The sequence below is a fragment of the Rhinolophus ferrumequinum genome, chromosome 3 (assembly GCF_004115265.2).
Source record: "Rhinolophus ferrumequinum isolate MPI-CBG mRhiFer1 chromosome 3, mRhiFer1_v1.p, whole genome shotgun sequence".
Lineage (NCBI taxonomy): Eukaryota > Metazoa > Chordata > Mammalia > Chiroptera > Rhinolophidae > Rhinolophus > Rhinolophus ferrumequinum.
In genome coordinates this window covers 3,934,111-3,954,329 of record NC_046286.1, presented here as the reverse complement: position 1 = coordinate 3,954,329, position 20,219 = coordinate 3,934,111, and the positions used below count along the sequence as shown (strand labels likewise).

General features: G+C 51.9%; 2 protein-coding genes across 3 annotated transcripts in view; one reads left to right on the top strand and one right to left on the bottom strand.

Moving 5' to 3' along the window:
- Nucleotides 1-465: 465 nt before the first annotated feature.
- On the top strand, nucleotides 466-15,190 carry LOC117020870 (ubiquinol-cytochrome-c reductase complex assembly factor 2). 2 transcript variants are annotated; one of them, XM_033103647.1, is made up of 4 exons: nucleotides 466-637; nucleotides 11,333-11,407; nucleotides 12,227-12,296; nucleotides 15,008-15,190. In XM_033103647.1, exons 1-4 carry the CDS (start codon nucleotides 500-502, stop codon nucleotides 15,133-15,135), a joined length of 411 nt encoding a protein of 136 aa, XP_032959538.1. In that variant the 5' UTR covers nucleotides 466-499; the 3' UTR covers nucleotides 15,136-15,190. The 2 variants fall into 2 exon arrangements, with proteins under 2 accessions (XP_032959538.1, XP_032959537.1); XM_033103646.1 differs by lacking the exon at nucleotides 466-637 and adding an exon at nucleotides 9,674-9,857.
- Nucleotides 15,191-16,166: 976 nt separating this feature from the next.
- ITPR3 (inositol 1,4,5-trisphosphate receptor type 3) overlaps nucleotides 16,167-20,219 on the bottom strand; it is a 63,350-nt gene continuing 59,297 nt past the window's right edge. The window contains exons 55-58 of the mRNA XM_033103648.1: nucleotides 19,797-19,962; nucleotides 18,964-19,124; nucleotides 17,571-17,732; nucleotides 16,167-16,963 (exon numbers count right to left, since the gene is read on the bottom strand). Coding sequence (XP_032959539.1) covers nucleotides 16,895-16,963; nucleotides 17,571-17,732; nucleotides 18,964-19,124; nucleotides 19,797-19,962 — 558 coding nt within the window. The 3' untranslated portion in view covers nucleotides 16,167-16,894. The remainder of the gene's footprint in view (nucleotides 16,964-17,570; nucleotides 17,733-18,963; nucleotides 19,125-19,796; nucleotides 19,963-20,219) is intronic.

Below are 20,219 nucleotides of genomic sequence, written 5' to 3'. Positions count from 1 at the left end.
AAAGGACGAGAACTGAGCATTAAAGAAGGAACTGTGGCAGAGTACCAAGTGGTGGTGACAGGTACTGGGACTGCGAGGAGAGAATGGGGCAGGAGGGGTGTGCGTGCCACGTGATTAAGTTCAAACATCTTCATCGAATAACCTGTATTTCCATGCAAATATACTCGTTTATGCAAATTAGCAGAGTTCTCCGAGAAGCGCTTTTTAGTCTGGAGCTTGTGCAGTCATTGAAAAAGAGAAGCAAAGCTGTCCCTGGGGTTCTCCACGTCGGACCTGCCCCTAGTTCCTGGGTTGTGTCCAGGAGAAGGACTGAACCAGCTCTGCTCACAGAAGCAGACCAGCAGCGCCTCCACCCGGAGGGCTGCAGAGCCGGCGCGAACTCACGCATGCTCACTCCTCCCTCCCGCCCCCCACCCTCGGGAAGCCTGTGAGCCCTAGTGCGCAAGCGCCACAGGTCGGGCAGACTCCTCCCTCAGGGGCGGGGCAAGCGGGGCCCAAAATGGCGGCCAGCCGCTATCGGCGTTTTCTTAAGCTCTGTGAGGAATGGCCGGTGGACGAGACCAAACGGGGCCGGGACTTGGGCTCTTACCTGCGGCAGCGGGTAGCACAGGCCTTTCGGGAGGGAGAGAACACCCAGGTGACTGGACTGTGGGTTCCGCCTTCGGAGGGGAGGTGGTTGGGGAGAGGGGAGGAAAGGACGAAGCCGGGGCGGGGCCCACGAGCGGGCGAGCGGCGAGGCGTGAGCATGCGCGCGCCGTTCTTCGCTGGCCGCACGTGCGCGGACCCTGTTATCCGGGGGGACCTCGGAGAGCGACGACGCCACCTTCTACTCAGCGCTCCCTACCCCCGCTCTTGGAATTACCGGGGAAGCTTTTTAAAAATCTAGATGGCCTGGCCATCCGGCCTTATTTAATCAGAATCTCTGGGAATGAGGCCTTGGCCTCAGTGTTTTTAAAAGCTCTCCGGATGATGCAAGATGCAGCCCGGGTTGAGATCCACGGCGCCAGCCGGAGGTGGTGACAGCCGTAGGCTTATTTCTCCCCTGACACGATGCCATGGCCTCGCAGTGTTGTTCACTGACTGAGCGGATCCCTAAGGACCTGTGCGGGGCTCCCGCTCAGCATTTGCGTGCTTTCTGCGGGCAGGTCTGGTCCTCAACCCGTGGCCCCGTGTGTGAGTGGTGGCCTTAGGCGCTTGCTCTCCTCCAGGTTGGCTGCAGCTCTGGGATTCATTCGTTCGTATAACACATATTTATTGAGCACCCACCGTGTGCCAGGAACTGCTAGGTGCTGGGAAGACAGCAATGAATTAGATGAGATTAAGTTTGCATTCTAGTTTAGGACACCATAGCAAGTAGACGTACATAAGACAATCAGATAGGTACAGCTGACCCTTGAGCAATGAGAGTAGAGGGGAAGGTCGAGGGACAGCGACCCCCACCCCCAGCAGTCAAAAATCCACATACAGCTTTTGACTCCCCAGAAACTTCTGTTGACTGGAAGCCTAACTGATAATGTAAACAGTCAATTAACATGTTTTGTATGTTATATGTAACATATACTGTATTCTTACAATAAAGAAAGCTAGAGAAAAGAAAATGTTACTGAGACAATCATAAGGACGAGAAAATACATTTACAGTACTGTACATATTTATCGGGGAAAAATGTGTGTAAGTGGACCCACGTAGTTCAGACCTACGTCAACTGGGGTAAAGGGTCAACTGTGATGGTTACAAAGTAGAGTCGCATGATACTCGTTATGACAGTCAAATAAGGCCATACTGAGAGGGTGACACATGGATGAGACCTAAGGGAAGAAGAAGAGCCAACAGTGTGCGCTTAGTGGGAAGGGCCTTTCAGGCAGTGCCAACGTCCTGAGTCAGGAAACAGATTGGCATGTAAGAGGACAGAAAGAAAGCTAGAGTGGCCGGAGGGTAGTGAACGAAATGGAGTTGCTAAGAGGTGAGGTCAGAGGAGGACCGGAACCAGGCCCAGTCGGGTCTTCTAGGCTCTGGTTCGGGATTGGATTTTATCATATGCCAGTGAGAAGCCACTGGGAAGGTTTAGTCGGGACTGATAGGACCTCATTTACTTTTTTAAAAAGATTTCTCTGGTTGTATGTGGTGAGTGGATTATACAGAACAAGAATAAAACAAGGAGACTGGAGAAAAGGCTACCAAGGTAGCCCAGGCAAGAAATGGTGGAGGCTTGGATGAGGGTGGCAGCACAGAAGATAGAAGTGGCTAGATTTGGGTTGTACTGTGAAGGGTACGAGGTGTGATCAAACAATACGGTGAATGTTTAAATTTAAAAAAATTATTACAGTAAAAGACACATTGCCATTAACACCCCTCAAAATACTCCCCCTCACTTCAAACACACTTATCCCATCGTTCTTGCCACTTTCTGAAGCAGTTCTGGAAGTCCTCTTTAGTGAGTGTCTAGTTAATGCTGTTGTGGCTGCTTCGATGTCCTGAATCGATTCAAAATGTTTACCTTTCATGCTCATTTTGACTTTGGGGAAGAGATAGAAGTCGCACGGTACCAGATCCAGTGAACAAGGTGGATGAGGACACACTGTAATGTTTTTATTTGACAGAAATTGCCGTACCAGAAGCAATGTGTGACACGGAGCCTTTCCGTTGTAATCACAAAATACGCTGAATGCTGCTGCCAAGTACCATCCAATGGAAAGGCAGGGATCTTCAATACGGGAAGCAGTGCGCCGAACCTTAGTAACAGTGTGGGACAAGTTTCAACTTGTTCGGTGCAGTCAGTCAGGTGTGAGTTAGGGTTGAGAGAAGGTGTGTTTTAAAGTGTGCCGTAAATCATCCTCCATCATGACAATGCTCCGTGTCACACATCGCTTCTGGTACAGGGCAATTTCTGTCAAATAAAAACATTACGGTGTGTCCTCATCCACCTTATTCACCGGATCTGGCACCGTGTGACTTCTGGCTCTTCCCCAAAGTCACAATAATTCAGGACATCGAGGCAGCCACAACAGTGCAACTAAAGACACTCACGAAAGAGGACTTCCAGAGCTGTTTCAGAAAGTGGCAAGAACGGTGGGATAAGTGTGTTCAGAGTGAGGGGGAGTATTTTGAGGGGGATTAATGGCAATGTGTCTTACTGTTACAATTTTATTTTTTAATTGAAACATTCACCATATTGTTTGATCACACCTCATACATCAACAGGACTTGCTGATATATTGGATTTGGGTAAAAAGAAAGAAGAACCAAGAATAACACTTAGATTTTTTTGGCCTGAGTAACTGGGTAGAAGGTGGTGCCACGTACTGAGATGGGAAAGACTACATAAGGAACAGGTGAGGTGTGGAAAAAAATACCGAGTTTGGTGTTAGACATGTTAAACTTCAGGTGCCAAGTTGACTTACTTCCAAGTGAAATGTCAAGTAGGCAGTGGGATATTTGAACCTGGGGCTCAGGCAAAATGTCAGAGATATGAAATGTGATACATACACACAGCCTGAGGAAATGACTCTTGCAAAATTTGCTTTGTCAAAGGAAGAACTTGTGTTTTTTTGCAACTTATCCCAATACAGAGCCAAGCTAGCCCACCTACTGGAGCAAGAACATACCAAGTGACATCAATGAAAGCGATTGCTGAGTGGGTGGTGGGCATGGATGGCGTGTCTGCCTCAGGGCTTAGGGGAGAGTGGTGGTCCTCACTGGCCCAGAGCATAAAGATCTTAAAGGCAAGAATCATGTGTAGTCCCAACTCTGCCAACCCCATAGACTTCCTAGGGCTCTGCTCCCTACATATTTTTAGTGTGAGCTTCCTGAGAATAGAGATGGTGCCATTTTTATCTTTCTTCCCCCAGTGTCTAAAATAACAGTTCTTGGCATAGAAAAGACATTCAGTAAATGTGTGAGTGTATAGATAAATAAATGATTGGTTATGGTTCATGAGACAGATATCATTTGAATATAGTTAGAAATGTAGCAGAACTAGATGGAGAGTAGTAGCGACGGGACTATTTGTGTGTTCTGAGTGGTGAGAATTAATTGGAGAGCTGATTATGCGCGGGGGGGGGGGAACCTGCAGGAACTGCAGAAGAGGGACGTAATCTTGCTGGCCCTTGCCACCAGGGAGCTTACGGTGCGGCGGACGCATGACTGACTAATGAAATGCACATGGTGCAAGCAGCCAGCGGAGAGGCCCACAGCGGCTAGATCCCTGGGGAGGTAAGAGAGTGTGACATTCACCTCCGTGACTGTAAGTGTAAGAGGAGCCAGAAGAGGAGGGCAGAGCTTTCTCTTTGGGAGTTGTCATCCTTTGTCGTCACCTAGGGAGATGGTTCTGCTCAGGAGAAGACCCACACAGATTTGCGTCATGGCCGCAGTGCATCTCTGGTGGAGTGACCCAGTGCATCATGGTGGCAGCAGGCCTTTACTCAGGACCACTGTCATGATCTCTCATCCTGATGTCACCTGAGGACACTCCAGCCGTAGGAAATCTTTGAGGGAGCAGCCCCTTGCCGAAATTGAGAACAGCTCTGTCGCTCCCATTGACACCGCCAGCTCATTTATAACGACCTTGAGAAGAAAGATGGTTCTGGTAGTCGCTTCGTTAAGCTGGCAGCAGCAGCAGGCGCAGACCCAGTCAGCTGATTAGTTAGAGCACCCCCTGGGTTATGCCGGGATTGGAGGGGCAGCCGCTCTGCCTTCTTGTTCCTGCAGAGGAGAGGGCCGGGCCGTCCTCTCAGCCCCGTGGCCTCCTGCATTGGATCCCAAGCCTGGCACACTTGCCTGCGTGCTCGCATTGAATTTAATCCGTCATGCAGCTGAGTGAAGGAGTCGTCACTATTCCCATTTTACAGACGAGGAAACAAAAGCAGAAAAATAAAATAGCTTACAGGATCCCCTAGGAGGAGAAACAGACCCGCTGTCCTGGCCTGATCTTTCCTCAGCTGCCATTCGGCCTGAGTTATTTCTTCTTCTTAGAAAGGCCTCTTGTTCCATGAACTTCAAGCCACTCCCTTCCCTTCATTCCCTGCTCAAACCTTTTTGGACCATGGACAGTTTGGGCAAAGAATTAAACCACCTCCCTATGTTTACCCACCTGCTTTTCTTTGGCCCAGCTTATGTTCCCCGGTGCGGATGGGAAGAAAGGTGGTCCTCGAGTGAGATACCCATGCAGAAAAGCCAGACTCACTAGAAAGCAAGTTCATCCTTCAGATGCGAAACCAGGGTACAAAAACCACTGCCTCTTTTAATTCCACCTCAGATTGCCCTTTGGGGAGTCTCACGGTCCACCCTGAACCCACCAAGAGGGAGGGGATGGTGGGAGCAGAAACACACTTAACACCACTTACCCCCTCTGTCCCATTGTGCAGTTTTTTAATGTTAATGTTTATGGGCTTTGCCCCCTTTGAATAGAATTTCCTTAAGAGAACACGTGTTCCCTGCCTCACCGAGAGCTTAATAAAAGAATCACAATAGGAGGGAAGGTGACAAAACCACTGTCATTGTTGACTTAGTACTGGGAAAGGAGCAAACCCTTCTAACCAGCTCATTAGGTACACAAACCGCTTCCAAAAAGATCCCCCTGACTGCACACCAGCACCCGCTTACGTAATGTGGGGCACAGCTGTGAGGGACGCCTGCAAATGTTGCCCCCAGGACGGGGCTCACCCACCGGTGAGAATACAATACATATAGGTCTTGTATTCTATACATGTTTAAATAACATCGGCCCCGTTGGAAAGAGCTGCACTTTGTCTTGGGTTTGCAGTAATGTAAATGATATTTCTAACTTCTCAGAGGAGAATTCAGAGGTTTTTATAATCCTGTTTTCTGTCATCCAGGAGAGGCTTGGTCTTAGGCATTTCTCAGTGTGGCAGGGAGCTGGCAGTGGTGACCCCATGTCAAAGTTGCTTACCCCGATATGTGGGCCCCCAGAAATCGTGTTGAGAATGGCCCGAGGACAGACTGCTATTTTTAGCTATAACATTGAACCCCTGGAGTTGTGAGGAGAATCCTTGCCCATCTCTTTTCTCTCCTGGTTCTGACGAGTTAGAGTGAGGTATGGAGTGTTCTAGACCAAGGGCTGGCACTTTTCTGTGCGTGTTTAAAGATGTAGGTGCGCCTCCTAGAGAGAGAAATTCTCGAACTCTTTCAGTGAGTCTCCACTTTACTCAGAGACCTTTGGGTCTGCCTGTTGCCTCCAGGACAGCTGGCAGGCAGCTTTGTGAGGCCGTCAGTGTCCTCTGGTCCTTGGTCCCTGCCTGTGTTCCGTCTGTCACCACACCCCAGCCTCAGCGACGTGTCTTCTCATTGCCTCCGTCACATAAGCGGTTCTTGACCTTTGAGAACCTAGCACACTGTGGATGCCACTGTCCTCCCTACAAACACAGAGCTCGCCAAGCATGTGGTGGCTTCCCAGGCCCTTGAAGCACTCCCTGGCTCAAGACCCTGCCTACGTGAACCGTCCTTGCCCCCTGCCTTTTCATGCCCCCCCCTCACTCCTCTGATCCCCATTCCTCCCATGCACAGTCCAGCTCGGAAGTCTACACCCCTCCACAGTGAGGGACTCTGGTTGACCCTCACTCTGTGACCGGCCACTGCTGTGAAACTCCAGACCTTCCCCCCCACGCCGGTCCGATTAGCCAGGCCTGGCATAAGGCGGGCACTCAGTGACACGCCGCCCTGGGCCATGTTTGAGTTTTAATTCATGTGTATCATGTCTCTTCAGTGTTGCCAGCTTCCCCAGCGTTGCAGCTGGGTCTTATGCCCTTCCACAGCCGCCTGGCGGAGCACTCGACATAGTAGGTGCTCAAGAAACACATTTTCAATTGAATTGAAGGCAGCAGGCTCCCAGAGCAGAATGAGCTCATTTCAGAAGTTCATTACCAAGTCATGAAAACCTTTTCTCATAGATCCTCCTGGACTGAATCCAGCTCTACCTTAATTAGCAAAGCAATTTGTGGCACCCTTTCCCAAAAGTGCTTATCCGTCCCTTTGTATGACAAAAATAGGGGCCGCTGTACCAATTGCTGTCACCACCTAAATTCAATTTTGAAAATCGAAATCAGTGCCTGCGGCACTGATGTAGATTTGTATGTATAAAAGTTTAATATGGTAAAGAGAAATTTACTGACGGCTGAGCAGGGAAAATGCAAAAGGAGCAAAAATAGAGCCACGAAGGGCATTTTGTCAGTTGAACATCTATTTTATTCACATTTAGGGAACAGAGCTGAATTTTCCATCATGTCCCACCACGGCCTGTTTCAAACCCAGCACTGCTATTAGTCCCCAAATGTCTGAGATCTCATTAGGTGTGGATGCAAAATTAGGTAATTTCAAGCTAGTGTGTAAGAATACGTATAAAAGTGCGCAGTACGTGTCATCAGGAAAACTGCATTTCAAAATTCAGGAATGTTTGTGCCAGCGTCTGTGAATAAAGTGTAGGATGTAGGTATGTGGCAAGGCTTCTGGAATTAGGCAAGTATTTCTATTGCTGTCCTTTTAAGGTGTAAACAAGACTTGTTTAATTGCTGAGCTTGCCTGGGTGTGGCCAGGAGCCCAGCAGCGGCATGCCCCCCCTTCCCCCCCCCCCCGCCCCCGCACCCGCACCCCATCTCTCCTTCAGCAGTAACCACTTAGCCAGCAGTCGGCCTGGCACTCTCATTACCTCCACGGCGCCATTTGCAGCCTCGGAGACACACTTGCTGACCTCAAATGGGAAGTTGGGTGACAAGTTCATGTTTGGTGGTTGGTTATTTGTAGGTATTTCCGAGTTTTGCTTCTTTCTTGGATTATTAATTGAGCTCCAGGCATTATGTGAAGTATCTAGCAAGTCTCTCCATTTCTGAAGGAATTTTAAGCAGTTGAGGGAACCCAGAGGGTCACTCTGTTTTTTTCACTCAGGCCTTCTGCGCTTTGCCCCCATGGGAGCCGTGCTCTGCAAGGGTGACCTCGTCCTCTCCCTGCCCTGTCAGAGATGGGAAAGGACGGGGGGAAGACGACACCCAGCTGACCCCACTGACGGTTCAGTAGGAGGCAGCTGAGCAGCCTTCTGGCAAATTCTCACCGTGAGAGATGTTAGAGAAGCAGGAGGGGAACTCGCGTTGGCAAGGTTTCTGAGGGCAAGGGCCTGGTCAGAATGTGGGTTAGAGGAGGAGACGCTGTCCTGGTGGTCTGACAGCAGTGGGAGGAGCCCAGGGAGGGGCGCCGGAGGAGAGCTCCTCGGAAGGTGGCCACGTGGTGGTAGGAGGGACGACCCAGAAGAGCAATCATCAGGTGAAGGACTTGGCAGAGACCAAGGTCGGTGTTGGAGCCCGGATGAGCTGACCATGGAGTGCTGGGTGGCCGCTGCGAGCGCTCAGGGTCAGGGCCAGGGGGACGCGTCAGCGATTTTCCTGTCCCTTCATCACTTCCATCTCTAGCCACACCCAGCGATCACATGGCAACAGTGATCCACTGGGGTGTCCTAACTGTCACTCCCTGGACATGTGCTTAACGCCGAGCCTGTGCCCAGAGAGCCCCACTTCTGGGAACTCCCACTCGTCTCCACCGAGACCCTCTGGCAGGTGTGCCCTGGCCGGCCTGGCAGCCTCAGGGGCCCTCCGTGTGCCCACAGCACCCTTCAGTCCAGCATCACCAGGATCGTCCTGAACACTTCTGTCCTTCCCCTGGGAGTGGCGAGGCAGAGGCCTGTGTTTATCCACTGTTTACTACTACTGATAGTGACAGAAACTAATCACACTCATCCCTTCCAGGTCCCGAATTCAGAGCAGTCCAGACATTACCTCATTTACCCTCACCCGGTCCTCAGAAATAGGGACTGTTATTATCTTTTCTGTTAAAAGAAATGTTACGTTGGCCGGTATGCTTCAAAAATGTCAAGTGCTTAAAAGACAGAGGCCAAGGAACTGTTACAGCTGAAAGAAGAAAGATACGCAGCAGATAAATGCAGTAGGTGATTCTGGGCCGGAAGGGTTTTTTCCCTGTAAAGATTATTACTGAGACAGTTGACAGAATTGGAATATAGACAGTGGACTGGATAAAAGTGTTGTATCCATGTGAAATGTCCTGAATTTGATCACTGAACTGTGGTTATGTAAGAGAATGTCCTTGTTCTTAGGAAACACACTGAAATATTAAGGAGTGAGGGAGCATTATGTTTCAACTTACTCTCAAATGGATCAGAAGAAAAATATGTTTGTGTAGATATACAGAATGATAAAGCAAATGTGGCAATTTGTTTTAAGAGTGGGGGGTGGGGGAGATTGAGTGATTTACCCCCATCCCAGAAAAGGGATGGTGCCAAGATTCAAACCCAAGCATTGGACTCCACAGCTATGGAGACCTGCTCATCTCAGTGCATGGCTTTTAAATTTGTAAGCGAACACATCTCTACAGGTCCAAAGAGAGTAAGCAAGAGACGAAATGCACAATTATCTTTTGATAGTCGGCATGATATTCTTTAAAACTGTGCGGGTGTTACTCTCGCTTTCCTTTTGTGTCTCGTACCTTCTGTCCCTGTCTGCTGTGTGAGCTCTTGGCTGTGCGTGCCCTGCTGAAGACACGATGTTCAAAGGGCTCTTCTCAGGTGACTCCCGCAGAAGTCTGTCCCAGCTGAGCTGTCCCTGGAAACGCTGTCCGGCAGCGAGTCCGAACTCAGTCACAATCTCACATTTTTCCACCCTTACTTTCTTTTCAGCCCTTAGCCCTAATCCATTCAGAGGATGCCTTTGGTTATTATTCGTCGAACGCTGGCTGCCCCCTCAGCCCACACTCCTGTCTCTGACCATTCTCGTGATGAGTGGCCTCAACCCAAGGATGGATCGAGTAGAACTAAAGGAATGGATCATCCTTTCTTGTTTGATGTAAAGTGGGGCCCTCATTTGACACGTACATAGAAGCAAAAGCGGAGCTGCCTTATTAAACTGCTTAACTACTGATTTTTTTATGCTCTGCCTTCTTCGCGAAAGGACTTAAGTTGGAAAAATCCATCATTTGAATTCTGGGGAAAAACATAAAAGAGAAAGTTTTGTTCTGGGGACGTTGCAGAATTCTTGGCTGAATAATGTAAGGATCTGTAGATAAATAATAGCCAGGGCAGAAGGAAGGGAAACTAAAAAGAGATATGAAGGTAAAGAAGCACCTCTCACCTGCACGTTGCCCCCCTTTCCTGGAATTTCCAGCAGGAGCACCGCTGTCTCCGCACCCAGAGGACTTCTTTCTTTTCCCCTTCCTGTTCAGGAGGCCTCAGTGTTGGGGCCTGTCCTTTCTGGCAGGACCTAACCGGACTCTCCCTCTTAGTGCTCCTCAATTCACCTGTCTCAGCTTAATATGCTACTTTCTTCATGTTTCTTTCCTTGTAAATTTTAACAGCTCCCCACTAACCTCAGATAAAAGCTCAGTTTTGGGGTTTTTTTGCTTTTCATAAAAGAATTGTTTTGCCCTTCTTCTGCCTGCCCCCCGTCCCTCTCTGGTTCAAGCCGTTGTTTTTCAGTCTAGTTGTGTGGGACACAGCTCCCTGGCCCATGCTGGTGTTAGGAGCCTTGCGCTCCCCGCAGCCCATGGCTGCTTCCCAGCTCCAGGGAGAGCTGTTGTTCACAGTCTTAGCTGTAGAGGGCGCAGCTCACTGGCCCATGTGGGAATCGAACCGGCGGCGAGCTCGGCGTTGGGAGCACAGTGCTCCAACCACCTGAGCCACGGGGCTGGCCCCATGAATCTTTATTTAATACATTTCATATTGAAGGTTTAACTCAAAAAGCTCTTTTTTCCCCCCTCCAGCCCAGGTTGCTTTACCTGCATATTCAGGCCCTCAGCCAGATGGTCTGAAACACAGATGGCATTGCTGCCTCCTGTGCCTTGCTCACATCATCTCCTCCACCAGGAGAGGCCTTCTCCACGACCCCTCTGCTCCCGAACTCCTGTGCATCCCTCAGAACCCAGCTTAGTCTCGCTTCCACTATACACTGACCACTTGAGCACGTGGGGACTTCCCTTCCTCTGACTGCCCCTAGCCCTCCCTTTATGAGATAAACGCCCTCCGGTATTACATTTCTATTGTGGTGTCTCCCACCACAGCTGGTTGCTGGTTCACAGGTCACAGAGGCTCCATAAACGTCTGCTTGCCAGTTGGTTGAGTTTTACTGCAGGTCGAGTTGATGAGGTGGAGCCATAACTTCCAAAAAGTGATTTGTATAATAATAGCGGGAGCTGTAGGCCAGGTTTGCTCAACTGCAGGCCTGCTTCCTGTGAATGCCTCATTTAAGGGGTCTTTCCTGGGGGTATCACCTGCTGTGGGAGCAGAGCTTGTTCCTCACTGCCTCGGGGGTTCTTTGTCTTTCAGATTGCAGAGCCTGAGGCCTGTGATCAGATGTATGAGAGCTTAGCACGACTCCATTCAAACTATTACAAACACAAGGTGAGTGGGCCAGTCTTTTGTAGCCCTCTGACTGGAGAGGACCAGTAAGAACAAGTAAAAATCTGATTGCACAATGTTTTGTAAAGAATTGCGGATTTGCTACTTTCAAATGTAACCAGTAATTTCAGGGCACCTGGTAGAGGCTTTTAGGTCACTTAAATAAAAGCTATTTATGATTTTGAATAAAATCCCTGTATTTTACATGCCAGCATGTGCTTCTGGGTGTATCTGATAACTGTTGGATCTTTCCCCGATTTTCCTATCCACGCTGATGGAACCGGCATTTCCCCACACTCTGGTGATTGGGAAAGTCCTGTTCAGACAAAACTGGGATTTTCCTTGGTGCTTTCATGATTACTGTCAAATTCCACTGAGTGTGGTTTTCCCCAGACTTGAAAAATGTGTTCAGTAAACTCCCCAAACATACATAGCCAAATGTCCAGCCAACATGGAAAAGGATTTCTTCTAAATCCTCACAACTCCAAGAGTGGTCCGAGAGCTGCAGCAGGGGAATCGCCTGGGAGCTGGTTAGAAATGAGAATCGTGGGCCCCACCCATCCTCCTGAATCACAGCCTGCATTTCCTGAGTATTCACGTGCAAGTTCCAAGTTGGAGCCGCCTGCACCAGACAGCGGTTCTTTCAGGCCAAGTCTTTGGCCTCCAGGTGGCGCTGCTCTTCCTGCCAGGCCTCCGGCCTCGGGCCACCCGGGGCCCAGTGAACTGCAGTTAGCGAGCGAGCCCAGCATCAGCCGGTCTCAGGTTGTGCTGCAGAACTAACCCTCTCCCCGCTTTCTCTCCCTCTCTGCCCTGTGTGACCAGTACCCTCGCCCCAGAGACACGAGTTTCAGTGGCCTGTCCGTGGAAGAGTACAAGCTGATCCTGTCCACAGGTATGCCCGCACAGCTGCCCCTTCTGACTGGTTTGTAAATGATTCTTGGAGTTTGAGTGGCCAGGGGAATTGTCTAGTAAGACAGCTGTGCTTGATGGAAAGTCTTGTGGAATAGCCCAGAGCAAATTTTGAAGCTACAAGGGCCCATACTTTCGCCATAGAATAGGGAGGTCAAAGGCATTATTTAAAAAAGAAAATCCATCGTTAGAGCTTTTAAATTCAAGGCTGGGCAACAGGGATCAGGGGAATACGTATTTGCCAAATGGAAGTAGTTGAGTCGGGAAGGAAGGAAAATAATTTTTGTGGTCCTAAGGGGGCTTTATAAACAACGAGGGTTTTAATTAAAACAAAAAGGCATTCAGTAAACATGTATGGGGATATCCACCTACGAGTTATCTGACCCAGGGGAGATGGCCTGTGGGTTAGATACGGGTTTAACTAGGTATGTTTCGGAGTCGCTGATAGACCGATTAACAAAAAAGGAAATACCCTGCCTAGCTGTCCCCTCCTTACTTCCCATCTCCATTGTCACTGAAGGGGCAGGTGGGGGGTGGCGGCAGGTTCTGGAAAAGTGCTATTTTTATTGCCAAGGATATCATATACAAAAATAGGCTAACCTTTTCTGGGAGGGCATGGTCCTGAAACATTCACCTTCTGGAACTCTAGAAATTTCTATTTCCTATTCTTCTGGCAGCCTTCAGCAACTGAGTTCTGGGGATTTGGCCTTCCAGAAAACTTACCTTCTGGGCAGATTAAAGCCTGGTGGTGGTACCTGCTATTGTATCCATTGACTCTGATCCTATTTTTATTACAGTACTCTCTGGAAAACTGGGGTAAAGATATTTTGGCCAGGCAGGACCACTTTATTGGCAATTTTCAAAAGCATATAAATGTATTCCCATGTCCCTGGGCCCATGTAATTACCAGCATTGATGCAAGGTGTCATTGTGAGGCCCCGGCGAGTGTGAGCAATGTTTGCACTTGAAATTAGAATGGAAGTAAGTTCTGGAGGCCCAGCCGCTGCCCTCTGTTCACCCTCAGGGTAGCCTCTGTGAGGGGCAGAACGGGCCCCAGCGGAGGAGACGTCCAGACTCCCCACCACTGGCCTGTGCTGCGCTTGTTCCAGCTGGGAGTTCAGCTCCAGGAAATTTGGGGATACTTTGTCTTCACAGCAGGCCTCATATTTTTGTTGTGACTGTGGAGTAAGTTTACCAAATGTTTCCTCGCAGGCCAAGAAGACACCTCACAGTGTATGTAGGGAAAGAATTTGAGGCTTGGCAAGTGGCCTCGACCGGGGTCTGGGGTCATGGGGACTCGAAAGGAGATCTTATGGCTTGTAAGTGGGCAGGGATCCCTCAGCATCCCGCTGTGTGCCCCACACAGGAACCTGGACTTCTGGAAAAAGTCCCAGGGTGGGATGCTGGGCTCACAGCTGAGGTACAGGGTGTGTCCTCCTTTAGGCAAGCCCGCTGACAGTGGTGACAGGTAATGTGAGTCACCCTTTCGTTCAGAAAAGCTATTCCTTTTCTCTAGAAGTTAACAGGTAAAAGTCCAGGCTATGAAATGTAGACATTATGTGAATATCTCAATTTAATATACAGGTAAAATTAGGTATCACTGCACTTTAGTCCTGGACTTTACACCAGTGGTTCTCAACCTCGGGCAGTTTTGCCCCCCAGGGGACATGTGACAGTGTCTGGAGACATTTTAGTTTGTCACAGCTCGGAGCAGGGTGGGGGTGGGGGTCTGCTACTGACATCTAGTGGGTAGAGGCCACCATGCTGCTAAACACCCTACAACGTACAGGCCAGCCCCACAGCAAACAATTCTCTGGTCCAACATGTCTAGAGTGCCGAGACTGAGAAACCCAGCTTTGGTTCCTTTGGGGCTGTGTGTGTGTGCGTGCGTGTGCGTGCGTGTGCGCACACGCTGAGACAAGGGCCCCACTGCCTTCTACCAGCTCCCTGCTGTCTTCATAGCTATGAAGATAGCCACCTTTTTTCTTGGGTGCAGGCCAGGTGCCAGGCAAGTTACGTCCATTATTTCCTTTAATCCTCACTTTTTGAGGCAGGTATTTTTATCTCCACTTTACAGAGGAGGAACCTGAGGCTGAGGTATTGTTTGCAAGGACCCAGTGGGGAAACGATGTGATGCACGGAGAATCTGGAGAATCTGGCTCAGGGCTGTCTCCCTCCCGGGTCCTGCTCAGCTCCCAGCATGCAGTGGACCCACCCACACCACCTTGTCCACATCCCAGCTCTACCACTTTGTAGCTGTGCGACCTGAGCAAGTCACTTAACCTCCCTCTGGCTCAGTTTCCACACCTGAAACGTGGACAAAGTGAGGTGTGTGTGGCAAGGGCCATTTTGAGAGAGAGCATTGGGACTGTGGGTTGCTGGCACCAGTGCCAGTTCTTTGCCCACTCAGTGGGGCGGGGCATTGGGGGCCTGCTTAGATGCTGGCCGGTGTAAGGGTGCCTCGTGCTTAGCAGGGCCTGGTGTGCAAGTGCTCGGTCCTGGCACGATAGCAGTTAGTTTTCTATTACCTATCTGATTGGCTTTTCAGAAGCTGCGTCTGCACTTCCCTTTTTCAGGAACATTCGTGTTAAAAGCAAGGCATGCTCGTATGCATTCGTATGCAGAAGCCCTGTGGGGCCAATGTACATAATCAGATTTGAGACTTCAGTTTTTTTTTGTCTTGCTCTTTTGCAGACACCCTGGAAGAGTTTAAGGATATGAATAAAGGCATGTGGAAGAAACTGCAGGAGAAGTTTGCCCCTGGGAGTCCCGAGGAGAAGCATAAGGCCTGGGCTCAGTCCTTATCGCGCCCGCGTACCTAAGCCCGGAGGCTTGTATGTTGTCATCATAAATAAAGCTGCCCTGATTTCTCCCTGGCCTCCGCGGGAATCTCATCCAGCCTCCACAGAGAGGAAGCCTGTGTTGCTCTAAAGAAAGCTTCAGCCTCAGAAGGGATGCCATCGAGCATCCGCCCTGCCCGCCAGTCAGGGGAGGGAAGTCTCCCAAAGGGGAAACACGAGGTCCGTGGGGGCCTGAGAAGGGAAGGTGACAGGGCCCCTGGACAAGGTGCTTCCTGTGCAGCCCCAGGAGCCCCACCTGTCAGCGGGGGTCTGGCTGGCTTCTGGCAAGACTCCCTGCTCCCTTTTAGAGGAGCTCCTGGGAGACAGCCAAAAATAGCAGCGAATACTGAAGAAGGCATCCTGTCGCAAACAGCAGCAGGAGCGGGTACAGCAGGGATGAGAAGCCTGCTAGGCCCTCATTTCCACTGACTCAGAAGGACGGAGCTTGGCCCTCTGCCCCCGACCTTGCAGAAAACCTGTGTTCCAAGTTGGTTTAAGGGACAGAGTGGAGCTACAGACAGGCCTTGGGTTGTGGTGGCTTCAGTGCTCTGGACGGTTCTTTGGAGGCCACAGGACAGGGCCCCTGGCTTGGGACACATACAGGGTCGCCTATAACTGCATGGAACCTTAGCTCTTAATAGTAGAGCTTTGCATTTTGTACTTGAGCTTTCTTCAGTTAAAAACCGAGCTGGGCAGGGGTGGGGCAGAGGCCGACAGCCGTTCTCCCCTCGTTAGGAAGAAGCGGAAGTGGGTTCTTCATCTCATTTGTCCCTGGACTCCTCAGTATGCTTTGGAATGCATGCAATAAAATACATGGGACTATGACAGAAACCAGTCACACTGCAAACCAGTGAGTAGTCTGTGCAGAGCCCTAGTGAGCAATCGCTGTGAGACAGGGTATCACTCAGAGCATCTCCCAAAAGCCCGAGGTGTGGTCTGTCCTCTGCCAGCATGCCACAAACCCCCCTCCCCAGCCCCGCGGCTACAGGAAACAGCAGTCCTTTCTAATGGACTATACTTCTATTAATTTATTTAAGGCAATTAACATATTAGTTCTCAGGCCAAAGGATTTGTAAAACACTACACCAAAAGGAAAAACACAAGCGGTCAAAAACCAGCCACTCTAACACACCACAGCCCTGTACCCTGGGGCTGTGCCTCTTCCCCAGAAGGCCCAGAAGAGGCAGGTCCCATGAGCAAGGCTCTCCATCCTCGGGTCACAGTCCCCCTGGGGCTGCACGAGGGGCGGCCCGGACACAGGTCTGTACTGTGAGCACGCGGCACGGGGGCCGTGCAGCCGTGGGCAGGGCTGAGCACGCCTGTGAATAAGTTAAGTAACAGCCCTAGAATCATGAGCAACAGTGTTACCGCACTGCCCCCAAGGCGGCAGCAACTAAAATGTAGTGCTTGATAAAGAGATGACCCCACTCCTAATCAGCCACGAGGAGGAATGAAAGGAATGTCAGTTGCTGATTTCAGGGACAAAGCAATAGTCCTTTAAGAGGACTTACCTTCCTCTAAGGCATTCAGGTAAATTGAGTCCCAGTGACTTCCTGAGTCTTAAGGGCTCCCCCTCCCTGCTGGTCAGATCCTGGGTTGGCCTGGGGGTGTCTGGCAGATTAGGAGCTGGAGGCTGGTGGGCTGGGGGCCACCCGACCTGAGAGGAAGTGCAGCGTTCCCCCTCACAGCTCTCCAGGGACAAGTATCCCCGTCTGGGTCTTCAGTGGGGCCTCCGTGGCTCTCAGCGGCTCATGCAGCTCTGGACGTCCACGAAGCCCAGGCGTTGCCTGCGTTTCCGCTGCTCTGTCATCTAGGGTTAAACATGCCAACAGCTCAGGCCACCCGGTGCCCTCTCTACAGGCCCACCCTTCCACCGTGGACCCAGCCGCTGTTCAACGCTGGTGGCAGGCCCAGGCCCTCGGGGTCCAGTGAGGACGTCAGCCCCAAACCCTCGGCCTCAGCGTCACAACCCCCACTGTGGTGCAGCTGGGAAACCCCACCTAACAGAGGGGCTGCCTGACCTCGCTGTCACTGCCCCATGGAGAGGACGCTCCAGGCACGAGGGCATCTTGAGAAGTGGAAGGACGCCCTGACCTCCCCCTACCACCAGTGAACCCCTCGGAGGGACTTTCTAGCAGCTGCTAAGAGTGGGGGGGCCCTCACACCTGCCCCAAGGTTCCACTTGGCCATGTCTTTCAGGGGCTCAGGGATGGGGCCAGCCACCCGTCTAATTCTCCACAGAGAGGAGAAGGTGTTTTGGACCTGTTTTCCACCCAAAGCCAAGGACAGGCCAGGAAGAAAGCGGGGACGTGGAGGCCCAGCACCTACCCCCCCACCGGTGGCGGGCTGGGCTGTGACAGTCTGAGGCTGCCCAGTGTGGGACCCCGAGGGTGCCAGGACAGGGCTGGGGTGCACACCTGCTCCTTGAGCTCGTTGAGCTGGGCAGTGAGGTGGGACACCAGCTTCATGGTGGAGTTCAGCTTGTCCTGAAGAATCCGGATCTCATTCTGCTCCCCCTCCCCTTCGTTGCTCACCAGAGACATGGCCCTCATCCGGGGGAACCAGTCCAGGTTCTTGTTCTGAAAGAGATCACCAGTGGGTGAGCAAGCGTGGGCCTGGCCTAGGAAGGCCTCGTTGACAAGAGCAGTAACATATGGGGAGCCTGCTGCCACACCCTTAACAAAAGTACTCCCCAGGGATGTGTCATGGGAAAGTCTGACCAGACCGGGTCCTCCCCGGGGCCAGAGTGAGCTGGCAGCGAACCTCTGTGGGCGTGAGGGCCGCACACTGACAGGCTGACTTCCGTTAGACGGCCTGAGTCTCACCGCTATCAGCACCATCTGTTTACGCTCACAACACCCCTTGCGAGGTGGAGGGAAGGCCTCTGCACCCAGGCCCTGAATCTCCTTCCTTCCTTCCTCCCCACCCTGCCCTAACACGCGCCCCGTACCCCACACCCCAGGAAGATGCGAGTCAGACAGATGGCACGTTGAGGGAGCGGGGGAGGCCTGCTGAGGACGCGGCCATCAGAAGTGTCTGAGAGGCAAAGCCACATTTCCCAGGACAGAGGAGGAGCGGGAGGGGGCACCAAGCAGTTTTCTGGTTCCTTGTGGCGAGCTGTGAATTCTCAGACCAAATGATAAACCCGGACTCCAAGAGCAGTTCAAATTACAGACTGAAGAAACAAATAGAACTCCTTTTCCCCAGTAAACAGGCCTTTCTGTTCAGCCTGCAGTTTACCGGCTGGGCAGCAATTCGAAGCCGCACTACATCTGACAGGGCTGATGAGCTGCCTTCACCCAACACGCCGCTACGAGGCCTTTTTTATTCACTGTCTTCACTCCCTTCGTTACTATAGAAATTGGACAGATTAAGTCTGACTCCTCTGAAGTCTGAAAGTTTTTCCATGCTCCCTCTCGGCCTGGGACCGTCCAGGTTTTGGGAAACTGCCCTTCCTCTCGCCGAGCTTGCAAAGGCTCCCTCGGAATGGTCCACAGAGCAGCAGCCACAGCAGCGTCTGCCCTGCTCCCATGCCACCTCAGCATCGTACCCACGGCCCGGGGGCATCACGCCCATGCTTTGGGGCTGATGGGTTTGCCGTGGGCTTTTTCCTGACAGCAGAGCCCACGCAGGACCCTCTGCAGCAGAGGGCTGGCCGGGCTCCCGCATCGCCGAGGGCTGGCTCCAGCTGCTCCAGCTACTCCTCTGCTCCCCGCTGGCCTTTCAACAAGTGTCCACAGCTGTCCTGCCCCAGCCCCAGGCCTCCCAGTCAGTGCAGGCAGCCGCGGCCGCCCCTCCCAGGGCCCACACCTTGATCATCTGGGCCACGTAGCTCTCGGGCCCCGTGTAGTCCGTCTTGTTTTTCACACGGACCAACACGATGAAGTACAGGTAGTTCCACATGTTGTGCTCGAACTTGATATGCTCCTCAAATGACACCGTCTTGTTATCAAACTTGTCCCTCTCCAGACCTGAGGATGCAGAGGGTGAAGCTGTCAGCCTCCAAGAGTCCCTGCGGGGCCCCTGGTGCAGCAGACACCACCTCTCGATGCAGAGGGACGTCTGTTCTCGGGCTGAAAGGTCTGATGAGCACAGGCCACAGCCCGCTCCGGGCTATTTATGTCACTTCTATTTAGAGCAGCAGCCACTTAGCCATGGAGATCCCGCCCTGCCACCGCTGCAGCCCTCCACCACGGCAGCTAAGGACGATGAGAGCAAACACCTGAGCTCCTCGAACCCAGGGAAGCAGGAAGAGAGCTGGATAAAGGATTTGTCCTAGAGGTAACACCTGTTCCTTAGCTTGTGGTGGCTGGTGAAGGGACCAGCACTTCATACCAGGGATGGGAATGAAGCCCTGGACAGAGACCAGAGACTCGAGGCCACTGACTGGCCTTCAGTTTCCTCTGTAAGTTAAGAGCGTTTAAAGGAATGGTTTCTGAGGCCCTTTCCTGGAGCTCCCTCCGTTACTCCAACTTTAGGCAGGGTTGTCCCCAATCCTGGGATGAGCGAACAGCCATCAAGCCGTCAGCCCCAGGGCAGGGTTCCCCAGTGGCCACAGGAACCAGGGGAGGAGCCAAACTGAGGCTGCCACTGGCCCACAGGCCGGGCCCACGCGCCTCTGCGGGGCAGGAAGCAGGCCTCACCACAGATGAAGCACGTGGTCTTCAGAATCTCCTCCTTCTTCTGCTTCTCGCTGCGCAGGTCCGCGAAGGTGTCGATGATCACCCCAAAGATAAGGTTCAGGACAATGATGATGACGATGAAGAAGAACAGGAGGTCGTAGACCACGCGGGCCGGGAAGAGCGACTCCTGCGGGCAAGGCAGGGAGGTGGGCCCAGCTGGCCCCAGCTCACAGGCAGACAGGACCCGGGGTCGGGGCCGGGACAGAGGGGCCAGCCCAGAGCCGAAGGAAATGAGGGTCTCTGGTTCCCGGGGCCCTGAGGATGGCCGAGTAGACCCAGCCTCACTCCATGGAGCGAGAATCGCGCCCCCACATGTGGATTAGGAAACAGCGGGCTCGGAAAGGATGCCAGCCGGGCCAAAGCCCTGCAGAATGAGCTGGGGCT